This window comes from Neodiprion fabricii, chromosome 1, assembly GCF_021155785.1.
Source record: "Neodiprion fabricii isolate iyNeoFabr1 chromosome 1, iyNeoFabr1.1, whole genome shotgun sequence".
Classification (NCBI taxonomy): domain Eukaryota; kingdom Metazoa; phylum Arthropoda; class Insecta; order Hymenoptera; family Diprionidae; genus Neodiprion; species Neodiprion fabricii.
In genome coordinates, this window is record NC_060239.1 from 1,545,824 (window position 1) to 1,565,135 (window position 19,312).

General features: G+C 43.0%; 2 protein-coding genes across 4 annotated transcripts; one reads left to right on the forward strand and one right to left on the reverse strand.

Moving 5' to 3' along the window:
* Window positions 1-77: 77 nt before the first annotated feature.
* Window positions 78-8,154, forward strand: LOC124186934 (splicing factor 3A subunit 1). 2 transcript variants are annotated; one of them, XM_046579093.1, is made up of 12 exons: window positions 78-377; window positions 641-971; window positions 1,053-1,212; window positions 1,281-1,562; window positions 1,684-1,791; window positions 1,952-2,117; window positions 2,201-2,884; window positions 2,963-3,024; window positions 3,145-3,252; window positions 3,354-3,527; window positions 3,623-3,735; window positions 5,543-8,154. In XM_046579093.1, exons 1-11 carry the CDS (start codon window positions 272-274, stop codon window positions 3,722-3,724), a joined length of 2,283 nt encoding a protein of 760 aa, XP_046435049.1. In that variant the 5' UTR covers window positions 78-271; the 3' UTR covers window positions 3,725-3,735; window positions 5,543-8,154. The 2 variants fall into 2 exon arrangements, with proteins under 2 accessions (XP_046435049.1, XP_046435039.1); XM_046579083.1 differs by lacking the exon at window positions 5,543-8,154 and having other exon boundaries at window positions 79-377; window positions 3,623-4,262.
* On the reverse strand, window positions 3,902-10,059 carry LOC124186960 (xylulose kinase). 2 transcript variants are annotated; one of them, XM_046579151.1, is made up of 13 exons: window positions 9,567-10,059; window positions 9,376-9,462; window positions 7,779-7,861; window positions 7,466-7,619; window positions 7,143-7,322; window positions 6,693-6,794; window positions 6,377-6,508; window positions 5,766-5,919; window positions 5,556-5,700; window positions 5,183-5,472; window positions 4,988-5,085; window positions 4,780-4,920; window positions 3,902-4,683 (listed from the first exon to the last, which is right to left on the reverse strand). In XM_046579151.1, exons 2-13 carry the CDS (start codon window positions 9,445-9,447, stop codon window positions 4,621-4,623), a joined length of 1,614 nt encoding a protein of 537 aa, XP_046435107.1. In that variant the 5' UTR covers window positions 9,448-9,462; window positions 9,567-10,059; the 3' UTR covers window positions 3,902-4,620. The 2 variants fall into 2 exon arrangements, with proteins under 2 accessions (XP_046435107.1, XP_046435098.1); XM_046579142.1 differs by having other exon boundaries at window positions 9,376-10,059.
* Window positions 10,060-19,312: the final 9,253 nt, after the last annotated feature.

Consider the following 19,312-nt stretch of genomic DNA (forward strand, 5'->3'; position numbering starts at 1 on the left):
CGAACCTAGTGGAGTAACGATCAACCAACAGTCAAGTAGAGATCATGTCAGCTAGCTCACTGTACAATCATTCGCACACCCGGACCCTCTTGGTGTTTCTCAGTAGTCTACGGTAGTTCCATTGAGTTCCTTGAAGTCTGGATATCGCCCTGATTTCGGATTCTTGTGTGCCTTTACGCTCCTCTCGCTGCGGAGTTTAGTTGAATTTTTGCCCTTCTAAATGACGAGTGAATAATTGTTACAACGAGTCGCGAATAGAGCTACGCAAAGAATGCCGGCTCAAGAAATAGTAACTCCCCAACCAGCGGAAGTCGAGGATGCCGCGCCGTCCTCGCAGCCGATCGTCGGCATCATATACCCTCCCCCGGAGGTTAGGAGTATCCTTTATCGAAACTGAGTTTTCGAGCAACGTTTTTTCATTTTTTCACTCATCACCCGCTCTTCTAAATTTGCTTAAAATGTGTAAGAACTTTGTAACTGATCGTAACGCGCACCTTTCAGGTGGAGGATAGTAATCAATCGAACCGCTTTTGAAAGAGCCAGTGGATAAACGAGAGCGAATCGTAAGTCGATGTTGTAAAAATAACAAATCATCCCGGAAATATCTTTCAGGTATCAATTTCCTTACACAGCTGATCAGATATCGTTGATAAGACGGCTAGTTTTGTTGCTAGAAATGGCCCAGAGTTTGAGTCGAGGATCCGTCAAAACGAGCTTGGAAACCCAAAGTTCAACTTCCTCAACTTTGGCGATCCGTATCATGCTTATTATCAGCACAAAGTTAAGGAATTCAAGGAGGGAAAGGCACAGGAGCCTGTCATCGGTCTGGGCGTTGGTAAAGGTGTGAATCTCACAGCCCACCAGAAACAACAAGAAATTTTGAAGCAAGTCGAACAGCCGTTCGTACCCAAGGATCCGCCAGTTGATTTTGAATTCATTGCTGATCCCCCGTCTATTTCCGCTCTAGATTTGTAGGCTTACTTTTATTTTACTCTTACTGAATTTATTTTGCATTGCATCCGGTCCATTTTAAACTGTCAATTATTTTACAGAGACATTGTCAAACTGACAGCTCAGTTTGTAGCTCGTAATGGGCGTCAATTTTTGACCAATCTAATGAATCGTGAGCAGAGGAATTTTCAATTTGACTTTTTGCGTCCTCAGCACTCTCTCTTTCAATATTTCACTAAGCTGCTTGAACAGTATACAAAGGTAAGCCCGGTGCGAATACAGTAATGCATATAGAATAGAAATTGGTATTTCATTTATTTGTGCAACAGGTGCTGATTCCTCCGAAAGATTTACTTCCTCGGCTGCGAGATGAAGCCGCGAACATGGACAAGATATTAGAACAAGTGAAATATCGTGCAGAGTGGCTCAAGTATCAAGAGGCACAGAGGCGTAAAGAGGAAGAGGAATTAGAGCGAGAAAGAGTTGCTTATGCTCAAATTGATTGGCATGATTTTGTTGTCGTTGAAACGGTTGACTACCAACAGTTTGAAGTTGGGAATTTCCCCGCTCCCACAACTCCGGACGAGGTTGGAGCTCGTGTTTTGATGCAGGTGCGTGGATTTTCAGTCGTAAACTGTTCAAATGCTATTCATCTTCACACGACACGATTGAATAAGTTTTTAATTTAGTATCACCGGATTAGGACATGTTCTGAGTGAGTTTTTCTTTCAGGAACGCATTGAGGATGGAGAGGAGGTAGAAATGCAGATTGAAAGTGACGGGGATGAAGAGCTCCACTCTCGCGAGGGTGAGAAAGACAGAGCAAAAGATAACAACCAGGTGAATGTCAAGAAATACTGTGAATTAAAAAGTTCTGTCCATGCATGAGAATTTTATGTGAATTTCGCAATTATATTTGTGCTTATCATTATATTATTAGGAGATAATCGCTAATTTCGCATGTCAGCAGTATCAGACATTGTAACACCAGTTTTTCCAGGTCCAAGATATGGAGGAAGATTCCAGTGATGACGACGACGTTTCGCCTCCTGGAGATTCAAACAGAGGCAAAGACCAGAGACACCGCGATACCATGCAACCACCGCCGCTACCTCCAACCCCGGGCAATGTTGTCGTCAAGAAGGGGTACGATCCGAAACAACATGGTAAGCTGATGAAGTGTCTCGAGTTTAGGTTATTCGTCGACAACATCGTACACCACCATCTAATCCAACGAATTAATATCTAGCTTCCGTGAAGAATACTCGCCCCACTGCGCCAGATGAGTATTTGATATCTCCTATAACTGGGGAGAGAATCCCAGCAAGCAAAGTGCAAGAACACATGCGAATTGGTCTGCTGGATCCTCGCTGGGTGGAGCAGCGTGATAAGCACCTGGACAAACTGGCCCAAGAGACCGTATTCGCTCCTGGTACGGCGATAGAAGCAAGTTTGAAGCAGCTGGCCGAGCGGCGTACGGATATTTTCGGTGTGGGAGATGAGGAGACAGCTATTGGTAAGAAGATCGGTGAAGAGGACAAGAAGAAAGACGACAAGGTTACGTGGGACGGTCACACGTCGAGCGTTGAGGCCGCTACGCGCGCCGCTCGCGCTAATATTACACTTGAAGAGCAAATACATCAAATCCATAAGGTTAAAGGCCTTCTGCCCGATGAGGAAAAGGAGAAAATCGGGCCTAAACCCGCCACTCGAGCTGCTGAACTTTCCCACATGGCGGCTGCGGCTTCTAAGCCTCAGGCGACCCTGAAAGCTCCTCCAAAGCCACCCGCGCCCAAACCCGTACCGGTTCCTGCTCAACCACCACCCCCTTCGATTGGAATGTCGACGATGGGTATTCCGCAACCCATAATGCCTCAACCACCTATGATGATGATGGCACCCATGCCGCCGATTCGGCCGCCCCCCTTAATGAGTAAGTTTCACTTCGTCTTTCTGCAATAATAAAATTTTTTCATCACGTACAGCTTCATTGTGTTTTCTAATATTGCAGCACCAGCGATGTCGCCGTTCATGCCAACGCCACCCCCGATGCAGCCGCCGTTACCAAGTGGGGTAAGATTTACTCTAATTTACTAAAATTTCACGCACAGCAGCTGTAAAATCGTTATTCTTTTTGTGATATTCCCGACTTTGTTTCGTTACGTATCTACTTGTCCGTTCAAAAAATTGTAGATTGGTATAAAGCATCCTGGCGAGCCAATGGAAGAAGAACCGCAAGCAAAGAAATTGCGTACCGAAGATTCCTTGATACCGGAGCAACAGTTCTTGGCTAGAAATAAGGTAAGTGTTATTAATTGTTTTGCTTTCTCGTTTCGCAGGATTATTCAAGCAACAATCCCACGTTCAAGCTATAATTTTTAACAATGTAATCCGCTCTTCAGGGTCCGGTGCAAGTCAATATCGCCGTTCCTATGATGACCGAGAAAGCTGAGTGGAAGTTGAACGGACAAACTCTGAACATCACGCTGCAATTGAGCGATACCATTGCTACAATGAAGGCAAGCATTCACGAACAGACTGGAATGCCGCCTGGGAAACAAAAGCTTCAATACGAGGTGATTATTGCGATTTATCATACATATACCGGAAACCACTTGTCCTTATTCATTTGTGCGCATTTTGAAATCGTGCTTTAACATTCTTTTTCCAGGGAATGTTCTTCAAGGACAACAACACTCTCGGTTACTATAATTTAGCCTCGGGTAACGTGATAAACCTTTTACCAAAGGAGCGCGGTGGCAGGAAGAAGTAAAAGTTTTTCAGGTAATTACGGCAATTGGTTATAAAAATGTCAGTCAATCGACCTACCCTAAGAGAATTTTTAATTTCACTTATACGCTGGATATGCAACAAACTTAAAACTACGTATATTAGTGACTTCTTTTCTTTCTAAGGAAAAGGTAAACCGATTAAATTATCCAACCTCTTATCGAATAAATAATCATCATGGGAATAATATTTTATTAAAACTTGTACTTTACATGGAATTTAGGCACATGTGTGTAAGTTAAATAATTTTTTTTTTCCTCATTCTTCAACAACTTAGAGCGAAATTTCTGAATTTTCTGCTGATTGTATCTTAGCCAGGTGGTCTTTTTGTGCCTTCAAGTACTCAAATTTGCCTAAACAAAGCATAGCTGTTACAAGTATGCAGTCGGATTACTTGATGAAACTTTTGTCGTTATTTCGCCTACTTACTTCACCATAAATTATATAACATGCCTATTGTATATTATAGTGGAAATGGAATGCGCTAAGTTAAATTATATTATGCAGCGACATTATTGCCATTCGAGTAGATGAAAATTATCCTCGGGTAAATTATATTATTATCCATACATAAAATATCACCTGGATGCCGTTTAAATGTAATTTCACTAACCATTGACTATAAAGAGATATCGATTAATTAAATTGGAATAAACTTTTAAACAAGCAGTAGACCAAAAGCATTTCCAGAATGCTTAGGAGCCTAAAATTTCTATTGTCATTCATCGAATTAAAATTAAATAAAAGTTTTCTAATTAACTAGCCCTATCGTCAGTGCAGTAGAAAACTAATCAGAGGTACTTGTATTGTCGATAAAAGGGCGGAATGTTAAACAGCAGAAGTCCATAAAAATTTCTCGGTATTTCGTTTGGGTTTAGTCTATTCCTTCTTCAGCAGATCGGCGACGATTTTTCTATACCGAACGATCATCGGCTTGTATATCTGAAAATGATTGCAAAACAGCGTTACTAAATACTCAAATTTTCCGTGTAAGATTATTTGCACAAGTAATATTATTTGCAACTTTGCGTCACTTACAGACTCCGCGTCTTTGTACGGCTGACACAATAGCCGAGGTTCGGGTAACGATGCTGTTATTTCCAGAAAAGTTTTTTCTCCACGCAGCAATCCGTGCTTCGCCTGATAAGCCCCTCCCAACATCGCCGAATTAGCTAATTCCTAAAATTGTATTAATTTAGTAATTTCGAATTATTATACCGCAGTTTCGAATGAGACATCGACTCACCGAGACGTAAACAGGGGAATTGAAAACGTCGGCGAGAACTTGGAGTATCGCTTTGTTGTTAGAAGCTCCCCCAGTCGCTATAATGCGGGTGTTTGGCCCTGGAAAGAACGTGGGATAAAATCGAATGCGTGGAGCATAGAGACGTCGAAAGTTTATTCTGGGAAGGAAAATTTAAGTATAACTCGGATGGCTAACCGATCGTGAAGCCAAAGTCTTCGGCGTGGGCTCTTCGCGCGATAAATTGACCCTCTATGACCGCCCGGACTTCGACTTCCTTTGAACTGTATCGGCTGATTTCGTCGTTGGCTTTGTTGTATCTGTGATCTCCGTTAAGGAACGGAATTATCTCCTGAGCGTCGTAGTAAAGTCCGATGTTACCGAAATTTCCTCGGGGCGTGCTCTCCAACAATTCGTTAAAAATTTGCCAGGATCCACCGGCCGCGCTGTCTCTGATTCTCTCGCGAGTCAGAGAGCCATTTTTAAAGCTGAAAACATTGCACGCTCTGAATTTTTCTTGTTCAAAATCGTATTAATCTCTTCTCTTACCTTTTCTAGGAAAGTATCTTACCAAAGCAAAGCCATGTAAGCCCCGTCCTCTAGCGGGTTGCAGAAGATGTGCCCCTCCGTCGCGGTTTTCACCTTTTCAAGCCATAAAAAGAGAGTGTCGCTAGTGCCCAAACTACAAGCCACATCTCCGTCCTTGAGTCTCATTCCTGCGAACATAGTTGAAATTTGATACTACGCTGCGTAGAGGCTAAATCGAGGACCCGTTACCCACCAATCAGAGAGCCCGGATTGTCCCCGGTGAACGCTATCACTCGGCATTTTTCATCGAACCCAAATCGCTCAACGAGATACTTCGAAACCGGACCCAAATTCGTGTAGGATGGCACGGGACTTCCGAGCCTCTCTCTCAGTCCCGGAGCGCAAGCCTGTGAGGACGAGAAACTGCGTGACGGAGGGAATTTCAGAGAGAATAGGTATGAGAATTGTTCTCAATTTTCCGTAAAACGCAGACAAAGAATTCAGCAATTGTTGGAAAAACTGGAAAAGAGTCAGGGAACCGTACTTTTTTTGTATATCGTTTTCAAACTTCAGCCATGCTTCGTAAATTCAGTTAAGCTAACTTTCGAAAATGGTATATCGTTCAATTTCTAATTATTCGTGCGAAGGGAAGCAATACTATGCGCATTTTAAATCCAAATTTGTATATTCAATGTGTGCACAACTTCTGGAACTTTTGGTCGTAAAAGCTGCCCAATATTACCCAAGTTTCGTGGGAAAACGTCAGGGATTTCTGAATTTTTTGACGGGATAAGACAGGGAGTTAGTTTCATTTGATCCAAATTTTCGCCACCCTGTCCCGGTCTGTTTTGTATATCTACGAACCTCTAGAAGCTGATCACACCAGTCCTTAGTTCGGATATCCAGAAGGTTAGTTCCTGACCCGTCGGACAGATCAATTGGGGCGAAATCCCCGAGGAATAAAGTAGCCGCGAAGCTGCTGACGAGAGATATCCTCTGGAAATGAATTTCGCAAGTAAATATGTGACCATCATTTACGTTCTCTTGGTTACGGTACAAAGTATTGAATCAAGTCCAGAAATCAGTTGACTTTAATTCATTTCAATTAAAAATTTGAATGTTTCCGAGCAAATAATACGATTTGAAAATTTCAATAATTAGGTCACACCTAGTGTTGTACCTCGGTGCTGGCATAAGCGTCCGGCTTGTAATGGGCTATTTTGGCTATTTGCGCACCGGAGAACCTTTCGTAAGCTCTGGATCCTGTTATTTCTGCCAGTTTCTGGAAAACGGAGATAGTCGAAGCGTTAGTCATTCTTCTTATTTACATAGGTAAGACATTCACGTAGCAGGATACGTAAATACACATAGACGTATACCCATGCGCTCTCTAGCCATACGTGCTATCAGTCACGTCGCAACGTATGCCATGATAAAGAGTCTCAGGAGCCATACCGCAGCACGGCGGCAAATATTAGAGGAAGTAGTTTAGCTCGTTAGCTCGTTTCGCATCATGTGTACAACACGGTCACACACGCATTGGTGCACTATATGTATGGTATATTGTGTACGCACCGAGTCACCACGGAATGAAATCTTAATTTGAGTAAGGATTAGTCTGATGTATTACTTGCGGACCGCCCACCGCCTCCTCGAGGATACGACATTGCTCCGACGTGCTAGAGTCCATCCAAACCGGCGACAGACCGACCGAAAAAAACGTCGCCAGTTGCTCGTGCAAAAACTTGTCCGGATCCAAATTTTTCAACTGATTGCCGCTTCCTTTTCCCCAGTAAACCGTACCGTGTTGCTGTTTTCGTTTTTCACGCCAAGGGCGAAAAAATTCTATTAATCGTTAACTAATATCAGGATCCGACATATCGGAGGATACGTCGTCTCATTGAGACCTAGATTTTTGTATCTCCGTGTCGGCAATAACGTAAAGTTTCTCACCTGCGTGCTACCGGAAATCGCGGCGACTTTTGTAAAGTCGACACCGCAGACCCGCAATTTGTCGAGAATCATGTCCAGGGCTTTTACCCACATCAGGGTGGGAGCCACCCTGAGCAAGGGATCGCTTTTGTTCTGAACAACTCCTCCGTAGGTTCTGAAAAGAGTCAGTTTTACAAAGAATATATTTCAGATAATCAAGCCACCGATCCTCGAATGTTATTTATTGAACAATATGGGTACAAGGGTCGCACGGTAAGTGGGCATATTTTTACACTCTTTATTTTCCCCCCGCTTATCTCAAATTACTCATTACCTAAACTCCGGTAAATCATTGTCGAACTGCACGCTAGTCTCGTGAAGAACCTTCAGGTTCTCGTCCACCACAACAGCTTTCAACTGAAAGAAAATGAAATGAAGATTAAATTTTGGGGAGATTTTTTTAAAACTTAATTTTCGTTTTATTCCCTTTTACATCGCAAGAATTCCGTTATCCCCGATCGATGGGTAACTAAAAGTTCTAATCATCTCACATGCAGTATAGAAATACAGCCTTTTGTACTTCTGTTTCAAGTGGCGATGGCCGCTGAGTTAAAAATAATCGATTAACCGATCATTTCGTATTGTTTTGAAACGTCGCATAATAAACCAAAATTACGTAAATTTCGGTACGTAGTCTTGATAGTGAAAAAGATTTCTTGATAATTGATAGTTTCATTCAAAATATTTTCCAATATCATTTACCTCTCACTTGGTACATCAATTAGGTACCTAGCAAGTAAGACAATGACAATAATTGATACTTTAATCTTGTAAATTGATACTGATATTCTTAGCTTCAAGATGTCAGGAAATTGTCGAGAAAAGAGACAGTGCCTAACGTGCACCTTTTTAAATTCGCGGTGATCTCACTGCCTGTGCATCCTACGTATACGCACGTATACATGTATACATATATCGCGTAATTCGTCACCGCTGCTTATGAAATCCGAGTATCTGCATAATCGTACATGTTCTCCGTGCATCGTCGAGTCTCAGAGCCTCGATAAGTAGCTACGAAATCAAGGAGTGAAGAAGACTGAAGCGAGGTAGAAACCGCGTCCCCAGGTGGAACCATTTTAAAAGAAACCGCGCGCACAGGTGTCGCGTTCGATTTCGACAGGCAGCGCCGCCGTTTACCTGTCCTCATCGTCGTTCGCGCGATCACCTGAGGATCGGGTGTAATGCCGAAAAGCGTATTTAACGAGTCGTCAACCGGCGTTTCATTTCATCTCCTCCTCCGTTGATCCGAGGTTGGGGAATCGTCGGTGATAAAACGGATTCCCCCTCCCTCCCTCCCGCCAACCTTCCTTTCATCATAGATTAAACAATCGTGGAGTAACAACAATTACTGATAGTGCGTTCCTGCACATGCGCAACACGGCCCACGGATCGAGAGGCACGTCCCAGCATGTGACCAGTGGTGTGTTAAAAACCGAGATAAGGATTCCTCGCCGACGAAAAATGAGAGAGAGAGATGGAAAAAGAAACAAAATAAATAAATAAATCATCTACAAAGTACGCACACCACAACCTGCCGAGTTCACCGAGATCTGCCCCCTTTATCTGTGAGCGTAATGTGCCGATGATGATGATGATGATGATGATGATGGAATGATGCGGTTCGTGCCTGTATAATATTATACACACTCGTAACAAAATAACAGGGGGGGGGGGGGGGGGGGAGAAGGAGGAGGAACGAAACATGAAAAATGTCGTAGTTTATTTGCACGTATAATAATACCGCGTGTGTGTCGTAAAAATATAATTTATCGTGTTCCCTCTGTGTACGATGTATACTTGAATGATTAAATTGTAATTGTAGTAATGAGTGAATAAGCGGTGAATGTAAAATAATAACGACGGGGCCTTACCTGCTGAGTGCTGAGGTCCAGGCCCAGGTAGGTGGCCTTCGTCTCGGTCTCCGCGGCGGTTCCGTCACTCATTTTCGCGGTGAGTCTGTGCCGATCGGAATATATAATATAAATTCGTGTAATATGGAAGGATCGGAAGCCTTGCCGGCGGAGGATGAGAGGTGGGAGGTAGGGGGGCGTGATCTCCGTACTTCCGCTTTCCTCCGCGCGTCGCGCGATGTTTTACTTATGTTCGATGCCTCCGGAGGCGCGTCTCGCTCTGCCGACGTAGAGGAGGCTCTCCTCTCTTCCTCTCTTCGCGGCGCAGGTAGTAGTCTGCAGGTGCGAGAGAGGCGTCGGCGTCGGCGTCGGCTTCGGCGTCCTTCGTTGGCTCTCTTTCTCTTTCTCCTTCTCTCTCCGACACTCTCCGTCGGCGCTGGTTAGACCGTGTCTCGGCAACACCGTCACGCTGAAATTTAACCCACCCGTACGTACGTACGATGCAAGCTGGTAGTAAGTAATTGTAACTTGTAAAAGAACCGCTCGCGCACTGCTGGAGTTTCGGTATCGCGGTCGCGGAGCCGCTGACTTACGCCTTCGTAGTTTCGCGCTCTGTCGCATCCAAAGACGAGAAATTGTCGACGTTCCTTGTTAGCCGGTATCTACGGACGTCGCGCGATTTCGTAACCCTCTCTTTTTCTCCCTGTTTATCCGAAGTTTCTCTATCCTTCGTTATCTCCGACTGCCCTCCGTCTATCCGTCTTCGTCGCTCCCGTCAAACTCCACCTATTAGCGAATAATAAAATTACCCACGTCAATCTTATCTGGACATGTAGGCACACACACACACACACGTTCTCGATTATACGTGCATGGTTAATAGATTATATGTATTGCTCATTATACCACAGCGACATCTACCTTATTAAGTTATTACATCATTCTTGCGATACGTATCGTTCACCGCGCGTATATGAGATATACCGCCTGTCTGTACATCTACTACAAATTTATGTATACACGTGCCGAAAAATCTCCATTCTTCGTCCTATTGCCTGTCTGCTGCGGGCTGTTGTAAAGATATCGTATACCTGCTTTTAGGCGACTCGCCTCCGACCGTAATTTTTATGACCCAAGTACACGGTGCACGTTTTTGATTTCGACAGGGTGTACGAATCGTCGAATATACGGAAATTACTTTTTTTTCACCGTTGCGATCCGAAGTCCAGCTAACGATCCGATTACGAAAAGTAAAGAGATCGGAAACGCGTGCACCCGCAAAATTGACGTGAACGTAGTTAATCGTAGACTTGCTATTTTATTGTAGCTGTACGATCATTTCCAGTAGTTACAACGTCGTTTACATCCTGCACGACGTTTCGTCAGCCAAACAATATTTATACGGCGATTTCGGGAGTACTATGTACAGATTAGTTGTTATTTCACCCTTGACGTATGTATGAAAAGTAGAAAATTCCACTTGCGAAACATACGTGGAGTACTCTCGACAGCTGCATGATGAAGATCGTTAGCGGTTCTTTGAACTGTCGTGAAATACTTTCTATTTTCCGCGTACTGCATCTTATATACATTTTTCATCTCTCTTGCCAATTTTCTTGGAAAAATTACTTTATTTTTCCTTGCCAAATTAATCGCGGCAAAGTAAAGACAAAATATCGATGTAAGAAACCGCATGTAATTGCACGCAATTATTGTGAGTAAAATTGCATCATCCGGCTTATCGTCGATTGGTTCTTTTTTCTTGCGTCTCTCTGCGATCGAGAAGAAAAGAGAGAGAGAGAGAGAGAGAAGGAGAAGAAGAGAAAAAGAAATGCAGAATTAACACCGCCCGACCGCGTATCAATTACTGAATTATTCGAATGCCATTCTGTGTAATAATTATTATCATTATCTTAGCACAGCTTAAGTCAAACCAGAGAATTTTAATTAAGATAATCGGGCGATCAGGTTGATCGCCGTCGTCGTAACGTAACGTTGGAAATGCGAAGAAGATTTCCGCCGTAGTACGATCATAATATCCGTCCGAGTGTGTCCGTTACACGTGTGCACCTTTGTACATGTACGTGCATAAATAATAAGCCGTATATACGCGTGTAGAGAAATCATGCGAAGGCCTGTTTTCAATTCGTATGCTAATTTTGACCGATCAGGCGATATTCGCAACACCGCTCAGACATGACCGCCGCCATTCGGGTGTCTCTTTCTGCGTTGACTCAATTTTTCTCCCATGCCTAGACATGCCCATATGTATTACGTAGAGGTATACAGATACGTGGCGTGCATGGGTGGGTATGTAGGCAGCTGGAAGGTGTCTATGGATCTACGCGCATTCTCGATTTCGTCGCGCTCGTATTTTTACAAAAACGAAACGCAAAACCAAAAGAGAAAATAAAGAAAAGATAAGAAAAAATCCGGCATTTCGTCACTGGAACGCGTAGCGCAGGTATCAAGTAGGTACGACCAGAGATAAGCGGAGAATGTATGTGTGCACATGTACGCAACGCGCGATGAGTGGGTCGTAAAAATTATTGCCCGAATGGCGTGTAACGGTACGATAATAACGAGATTATAAGGATGTATCGGGGAGAAGAAAAAAGTAATAATCCGCCCTCGAGAGCATTAATAAAATTAAAGGCAACGAGTTTAACACGTTATTTTTATATTCCCACAGCAATAATGATTAGGCTTACAAGAGTCCGTATGCATGGTCGTGCGAATATACTATAGATATGGGTGTGATACGTGCGCGTGTAAAAATTGCACGGGCGATGGAAAATTCGCGATGCGAGAAAAACCGAAATTATCTCCGTACGTAGGTACGTTGGTATTACACGTACGTAGGTGTGAATGTCTCTCAGCGGATTGGCCGACGTCCAGGTCGACGTGGATGAGGAAAACCCACGGCGTAACGCAGGTAAAAATGAACAATGATCCGTGAAAAATTTTCCATACGAACGGTCGCGGTGTAACGAATTTAAATTTCGGTACATGGAACGGAGCGAATCATTTATTCGGTAATTAAAAGAAAAACGAGCAAAAATGCCTTTAAATGTGTATAACAAGGGTGTGGAGGACGGGAAGTTTCGAGTTTTCGCCGCGGACAAATTCGAGGCCGTTAATCCCACGTACTTACATAACTGTTAAAATTTTTTGGTATGGAACAGTGTCTCCACCATACATTCACTTACGAATACGATAAGTTTACCACACAATTTATTAAATTCAAGTTACTCCTTTGTGTTTCATTCCTGTAAATTTAAGAGAACTTACTGGTTTCGTAAATTGAGAACTCTTTTGTACAGCAAGTGTGCAGTAAATTCACAATGATTTTAAACAGTCAGGACTTCCGTGTATCAGGAATATCCCGCGGGATGTTATCCGTATAACCGAGCTTTGCACAGAGAGAGAGAGGGATAGCGAGAGAGATTACATTGGGTGGTGGTCGGGGTTGAGTTGGGTCACGTACGTTCCTGGATGCAGGCTTTTCGGTCTCTCCCTGTTTGCGCTGTCGTTGCCGCCGTTGGCGTCGCCGAGGAGGGTGCCGCGAGGTCTAGCCTTTGGCGATGCTCCTGCTTCGTAATCGGGGGTGGAGGCGACGGAGGCGTCGGCGTCGGCGGGATCGGCGGCGACGCCGGGAGTAAGGGTGCCGAGACTCTGCAAAGACCGGCGGAGCCGGAGCCCGAGGGGCGCGCGTGTGTCTTATTCATTTTTCACTGACAAGATGATTGCACGAAATGATCCGCGAGGGCCAGGAAAATAAATATACATACCTATCCGCCTCTCTGTTTGTCCGCCTCCGTGTCTCTTCGCACACACACACACACAGGGAACCCTGGATGAAAACATACCCTGCGTGTGTGTTGTGCATTACATTATATTATACGTACGTACACGCGTGAAACTGAACTTCGGTGCATGAATAATGCATGTGTTATGTTTCTACGTGCCTGTGTCTACATGTGTATGCAGACGTATACTATCTACGTATCGTTTATCTTAATCGAGAAAATATTTAGTCCGAAATTTTCTTGTATAAACATTACATACAAAGCGTTACTCTGATTTTTTTTCACATGGAAATTCGTATGCATGTTGTATGTGGATGTTCGTTCGTTTCGAATAATTTTAAAAACCTATCGATACAGAGAAAAAATTCAAGACCCAAGTACATATGCATATGCGTACATGTCAGAACGGTTACAGGTAAACATTTATAATATTGTATAATATTGTACATTTATTATTTCCGGACAGCAGAAAAGATTCGAGATGTGAGAATTGTTTTTTCAAGTCGGGATTGCAGGGCTGATTGGAAGGGTAGAAATTATAGTACTTAAATGCAGTGAATTCGAGAATATCAGTGAATGCCTCTGTTCCTGTATAATCACGCAAGTACGTGGTAAAACTCGTTGAATCGAACCGGTGGCAACAGGTTTTTGAGTAAACCGTAAAAAGTAAGAAAACATTCCAATTAAATTGTACAAATTGTATATAATCACCGATGTAACTTGTCAACTCAAATTGACGTACACCCGGTTATACGATTGTAAAAATGTCTTAAAAGAGGCGATAAAAGGTAGCAAAAAAAAAAAAAAAATGAGCGAAGAAAAAACCGCGTGGTCATAAAAATTCTAGCAATTAAATTATTTCAATTTTACGATGGTCGTATAATCACAGATATGCGTAATGAGTTTCACGAATATAACCAAACCGTTCGCCACGCGTTTCCAATTAAGAAATTAATTTCGCGGCAAGAAGGGATGTCGCTGAAATAAAACATGATAAAAGAAACCAGCAGAATTCTGGTACTTAACTATTTATCTAATTTCGATCAGAATATCGTATGTTCACAAATATATAGATATGAAACCGCGTGTAAAATCGTTGCTCGATCGTTGTGAGAAAAATTTTTTTAAGAAAAAGAACGCCAATGGAAAATTTCCAACATCGAAGATACCGTTTCTTCGTCGAATTACAGCCAATGTGGGCTGATGTTGCAGCTTTCGGTTCAGTTCTTTCCAACGTTAAACGATAGTAAAGGAGTACCGTATACCTATATTACAAATTTCCATTGCATGCCTATACATGTTTGGGTAAATTAAATAATCACTGTCCGACCGAAACACGATTTTCAACCGAAACCTAAACTTTGTTTTTTCCTAGCTGTGTTAAAGATTATTCGATTAGGTTAAATAAAACATTTCAATTAATTAGGAAATCACTTTATTCTTTGAATGTAACGTAGGTACAAGGTTATTATAGAAAGAAACTCGTAAATCTACAATTTATATCAATTTTTAAGTCTACAATTTTTGGCCACAACTGAGCGAAACCGAAACTTCGGTGGCGGTTTTTAGAAATTGTACATGGAACACAAAGAGATGATGACAGAATTTGGCGAAGACTGGTCGGGCGGTACGGGAGAAAAAGAGCATTAAAATCTCTGCTGATACCGAAACCTCGAAATTGAGTTCCGAGAGTCGCTGACGATGACTGCAGAGGTACTCCGAGATCCTTCTCGGTGTTGATTTGCGAAACATGGGACGCGGATGGCGAGAAGGGTGAGGAGGAGTGCGGCGTGCAGAGTCGCGCTTAAATGGACAAAAACTAGCACCGCCCGGTCAGTAAAGATACCTACAAAAGAGTTCGCGTCGGGGGTGGAGGGTGGCGTTGTGTACATTCGGGCGACGCTGTGGTGCGGATGCATTCGATTCGAGAGAGGGATGGCTTGGCCGGCGTCGAGGACGAGGACGAGGAAGGGGTGGCGAATAATATGATAACGCGGGTCCCGTCGTCGCGGCGACGGACGCCGACGGACGCCGACGGACGTTGGGACGGAGGCAGCCGGGCGCCGCCGACTCCACCGGCGCTCGGTTCGACGCCAACGAAAGCGACGACGACCCGATGCAAGGATACTTCTTCTGCTGGCATCGTCGCCCAGCCGGAGCCGGGAGCCTCTCCCTCGACGCCGGGCGTCGCGGCGCGTCGCGGCTTGGCTTGGCTTCCCTTGGCTCGGCGGCGCGACGAGCGGACTCGGGACTTGCAGGGGATCCGAGGATCGGCGCCAACTGTTTTGATGCTTGTTACCCGCCGAGGGGTGCTTGATAAACAACAAGATAGAGGACTTAGACAACCGCCCCGATCCTCCCCTTCCGCTCTGTGTCTATGACTGTAATGTACCCACTATCCTCATTCCATCCTCGTCGCCTCCGACGATGCGAGGCATCAAACGCTGATTCTTCTTCTTCTTCTTCTTCTTCTTCTCTTCCCGGCAAGTTACACCAATCCGTGTAATTGGCACGCGACAACTGCACCCCGGGCATCGGCTCCCTTTCGACGGACAAATTCGGATATAGAACAAATGACAAAAAGGGAAAGGATGCCACTACAGTGGCTTCTGTGATTGAAAGTGTTGAAAGGACACTGTCAATTGACCTGCCCAAACGAATCCTTTTTTCAAATACTCGATGAAAAAGTGTATTCTCTTTGTTCACCGCTTCGGAACATTTTGCCATCTACAAGAAAACAGTTTTATATCCTTAACACGCAATGAGACTGTCAATTGATATTCAATAAATATCGAAAGATCGAAGTCGGAACAATTATATTATTTTTGAAACACGTGTAGTTATGAAAAGTTAGCCGAAGAAATTGAAAATCCCGGTTTTCCTTACCTGAACGCATACGTATAACGGGTTTGTCAAAAGATTGAGGTATGTTAAAAATCGGCTTTCAAGCTAGTGATAGAAACCGCTGCGCGGTATCTCGGTGATCCCGGCTTAATTAATCCTCGTCGAGTTCGCTGCGAAGCTGTCTATAAAGATTAAGAAACCGTCGTCGCTCTGTGAATTAAGTGAGAAGAAAAAATCGATAAAAATCAACAAAAGACACAGTAAAAATATACAAAAACAAAACAGAGATTACAAACGTTGTACGCATTAACTAGGTTTTATAGTGGCGCCACAATACGCAATCTAGGCTGTTAAATACGGCACCGTGCATCAATTGAATCAGACAATTTTTTAAACGATTTCTTTTTAACTTCATTATCGTGAATCATGTATTTTATACCCGTGGCCATTGCAGCGATATGTGTGCACAGGGAGGGAATAGTTTGGAATTGGTGGGCGATTTTCGCGGGGGTAATAATAACTGCGGAACCCCTAAAAAAATAGCATACATATACATATATATATATATATATATATATATATATATATATATGTGTGTGTGTGTGTGTGTGGATGTATAAAAGAGATATGTAACGATCTCTGCGATGCTACGTCAGCTCAAGTCACCCTGCGTGTATAACGCCGGTTGAATTAACTTTATTGCCGGCAAACCGAATTCTATTATTTCTCTCTTCAATCCTCTATTTCCCTTTCCTCGCCTTTTCACCCTCGTATATTTTATTCCTCTTATATTACCTACGAACGAACGATTTTTTCATTCGATAAAAGGAAACCGCGACTCTTTCTATATGTATACGTTATTAAATTACCCCAGGTGCACTTGTGGAATAATTTAAATGCGCCGCAGGGCAAATTTTTTTTCTTCTTCATCCTTCTCTTCCATTGACTCGTTTTTCAAGAACATATACATACCTATACTTTTGTTTAAACGTTCGTCATCGACTGAAATAGGTGTAACATATATCTACAGTGGCAATTTGTGAAATATCGTAGCTTTGCCAAAAACTATACCTATTCGCTGTATCGGATGCCATGTATAATATATAAAACACGCGTAACAAAGGCTGCTGATACGGATTCGATTGATTGCACGGTACCTACATACCTATATTTATAACATAAATGAAACAGTGTTAGATTTCCCCAATGACAAAAACCACCGCCTCCTTATTCCCGTATCATCAAGAAAATATTAGTTTCGGAAGCTTAAAAAAAAAAAAAGAAAACTCCGCTCGCATTTTATATCCATAATTTGCGCGATACGATTGCCTCGGTTAAAGACAGGAGTGAAAATTTACGAAGCCGCTTCCGCGTCGCTAGCTGCGGTTGTTAAAAATATTTGTCCGACTGGCCGGAGACGATCGAGAATTTGAGGAGGAGCCGAGTGAAGTTGTGTGCAAGGATCCGATTCGCGTGTTTGCGGTACGGGAAGACAGGGAGGGAGGATTTCCGCGGGCCGAACTCCTCGGCGATTTCCGCGACTCGGAATGTCTGGCCAAAAGTCTCGAAGACAGCCGCGATCTCTTCGGCGGGATTCGCGCGACATTCGCTAACCCCCAAACATCCCCCGCGATTTCTCTTTGCGCCCGTAGGATAGTAAGCGAGAAAGTGTGCGTGCTTCCTCCACACTTTTCTACACGCGGGTCCGTGTGTGCCGCTAACGCCACGGAGATATACAATAAATGGCGTCAAGATCCGCGTCGCCGGCTGGAATCCGGCGCGCCGGTTGTCGCGAATCGCGGCACCAGCCACCCTTACAAATAGGGGCGCACTCCTCCACGCGGCCAGTACACGCAAAAGCTCCGTGCGTCTCCGTCGGCCGAGGTAATTTCGCAGGTAACACCTCGAGTTTCCGCGGAGAGGATAAAGTACAACATGTTCATAGTGTATCGTTAACGTAACTTTACACGAGAACTATCTTAACCCTTCGAATCGCGCTCAGCGTCCCATCTTTTTTTTTTTTTGGAATTTTTTTCGAAGCTTTATATTTATTTAACTAATTTTTTTGGTTTCATGACGATCCCTGAAATGTCTCCGTCTCAGGAAATTCGTACTTTTCTATGAAAATAAAAAAACAACGTAAAGGCATATTTTGGTAATCTAACATGAAAATTCGAATGCCGTTATTGACACGTATGTGAATTTCAATTCTAATCTCATTGAAATTTTACGACGATCCTGCTCAGTGTTTATAATGTTGTACATGATACGCACATTATACAACTATATCTACAATTAGTTATTTTTCAAATCAAATCTTCAGCTGTTATTCCTTATACGTACCATATATTATACAATACTTGTAAAATGCGCAAACTTTGATTAAATAACCACAGTGTAATATACGGTTGGTTAAATTGCTTGTACGCCGCGTTGTTTACATCATATTTTTCCTTTTATTCTTACACACTTAAATTCATTTTGTTATATATCTACATGTGCACAGTTTTATACTTTATTCTCATTATATTGTTTTTCGTCAATTTCTTAAAAATGTTCCGAAGCTGCACGAGCGGCTTATTTTTTCTCCATCGCGATAGATTGATTTACAACTCGTGGTTTTTTTTTTTTTTTTTCTTATTCACATCTCGCGCGTCCTTTTTCTTTTCCGCCTAGACTGTTTATCTCAACTGTATTTTCTCACAACGTTCATAGCTTTATAAACATATACCTATATACAATATACCGTGGGGAAGAAGAATTTCACGCGCGACGCGGCGGGTAATTCGCGCCGAAAATCTCAGTCATGTCGCGTCTGCGCGTTGTATAAATAGACGCCTCGCGATTGTCTCGTGCGCTACGTTGCAACTAGTTGAATGTACGTCTTTGTACACTGGGTCGTAAGGTATAATACGCAGAATACGTACTAGGAACCTTAATTGTTCAATTTTCGACAAATACTGAGAAAAAAAATTGTCGTAAAATCTGGAGTAGGTGGGAAAATGTTTAGAGTTCGCTACCGATTGTTGTAATATTTTTTATTTATTTTCATGTCTACACCAATATATAAAAAAATCAGAAGAGCAGGGAAGATATTGGAAACACGCGTCGATTTACAGTTGAATCTTTGATTCCATAACTTTCTTGGACAAATAATGATCGCGGTCCGGTTAAACGAGCAACGTATACGTGCCTGTAATTCTGCGATACTGTGCGTATAATATTATGTATAATACGAGAAGAATGACGAGCGTGAAAAATAATACGCGCAAAGTTTCGCGTATGTAATCTGAAAGAAGAGGGGA